The following is a 904-nucleotide window of genomic DNA, read 5'->3' as shown; positions in this document are numbered from 1 at the left end:
ACTCACCCGCCCCCCATGCAGCTTCTGGGTACGGAGTAGAGCTCCAGTCTGGCTGTGGGAGCCCTGCAAGGAATAAGGTTGTAGCTGATTTAGGGAAGGGCGTGCACAGTGCCTGGAGACTCCCCTCAGCCACTCACCCAGTGGACTTTGTCAGGGACTGAGAGTTCTCAAGCCCAGCTCCTACTCACTTAGACCTAGGACTCAGGACACTGGCCCCCTCCTCCTCCTCCTTCAACCTCTGCAGTTCAAGCCCATATTCCTCTCAGGGTTCAACTGCAGGATAAGCATGCCCCCTTCCTCAGACCTAGGTGCCCAGCCTCACCTTCTTCCCCAGCGCCCAGAGGTCCCAGCCCACAGCCACCTTTCCAGCATGTGTCCTCTGTCAGCGTGTCCCCTTGGAGTGCCAGTTCAGGGATATAGAAGTTGAGTTCAGCTCCTTCTGCAGGCAGTGAAGTTAGACAGAGCCCCATCAGGTTCAGCGAAGGCCCCCACCTGCGTACCCACCACACACACATTGTCACACCCCTGGGACCTACCCAGCCCTGACATCCTGTGCCCCAGAGGCACTTCCTGTGGTGATACTTCATCCCAGTTCCACAAGTCCATGGATGTCCGTTGTGAATGTACTGGGTCGGAAAAAAAGGGGGGTGCACAGGGTGAGCCGGTGACACTTAGGGACCCTGGAGTCTGAGCCCTATCCCTTGCTTCCCTCACAAGGAGGAGTCCAGGCCTCTGCTCCCTTCTTCCCCAGGGCCCTGAAATCTTGGCCTCCAGTGTCCTTTCCTCTCAGACCCAGGAGTGAGGGCCCCCAGACACCCAGCCAGACCCAGGAAACCAGGCCCCCAGACACCCGGTCTTCCAGCCCCCAGTTCATGGCTCACCTCTGGCAGGTCCTTCTGCCCCT

At 59.0% G+C, this 904-nt stretch overlaps 1 protein-coding gene across 1 annotated transcript in view; it reads right to left on the bottom strand.

Moving 5' to 3' along the window:
* ETV2 (ets variant 2) overlaps positions 1 to 133 on the bottom strand; it is a gene marked incomplete at its 5' end in the record, with an annotated part of 1,825 nt that extends 1,692 nt beyond the window's left edge. The window contains one exon of the mRNA XM_010849018.1: positions 7 to 133. Coding sequence (XP_010847320.1) covers positions 7 to 133 — 127 coding nt within the window. The remainder of the gene's footprint in view (positions 1 to 6) is intronic.
* Between the last annotated feature and the right edge of the window lie 771 nt (positions 134 to 904).

The sequence above is a fragment of the Bison bison genome, unplaced genomic scaffold (genome assembly GCF_000754665.1).
Source record: "Bison bison bison isolate TAMUID 2011002044 unplaced genomic scaffold, Bison_UMD1.0 scf7180017864280, whole genome shotgun sequence".
NCBI lineage: Eukaryota > Metazoa > Chordata > Mammalia > Artiodactyla > Bovidae > Bison > Bison bison.
The sequence above is the reverse complement of the archived record's forward strand: the minus strand, read 5'-3'. Positions and strand labels throughout refer to the sequence as shown.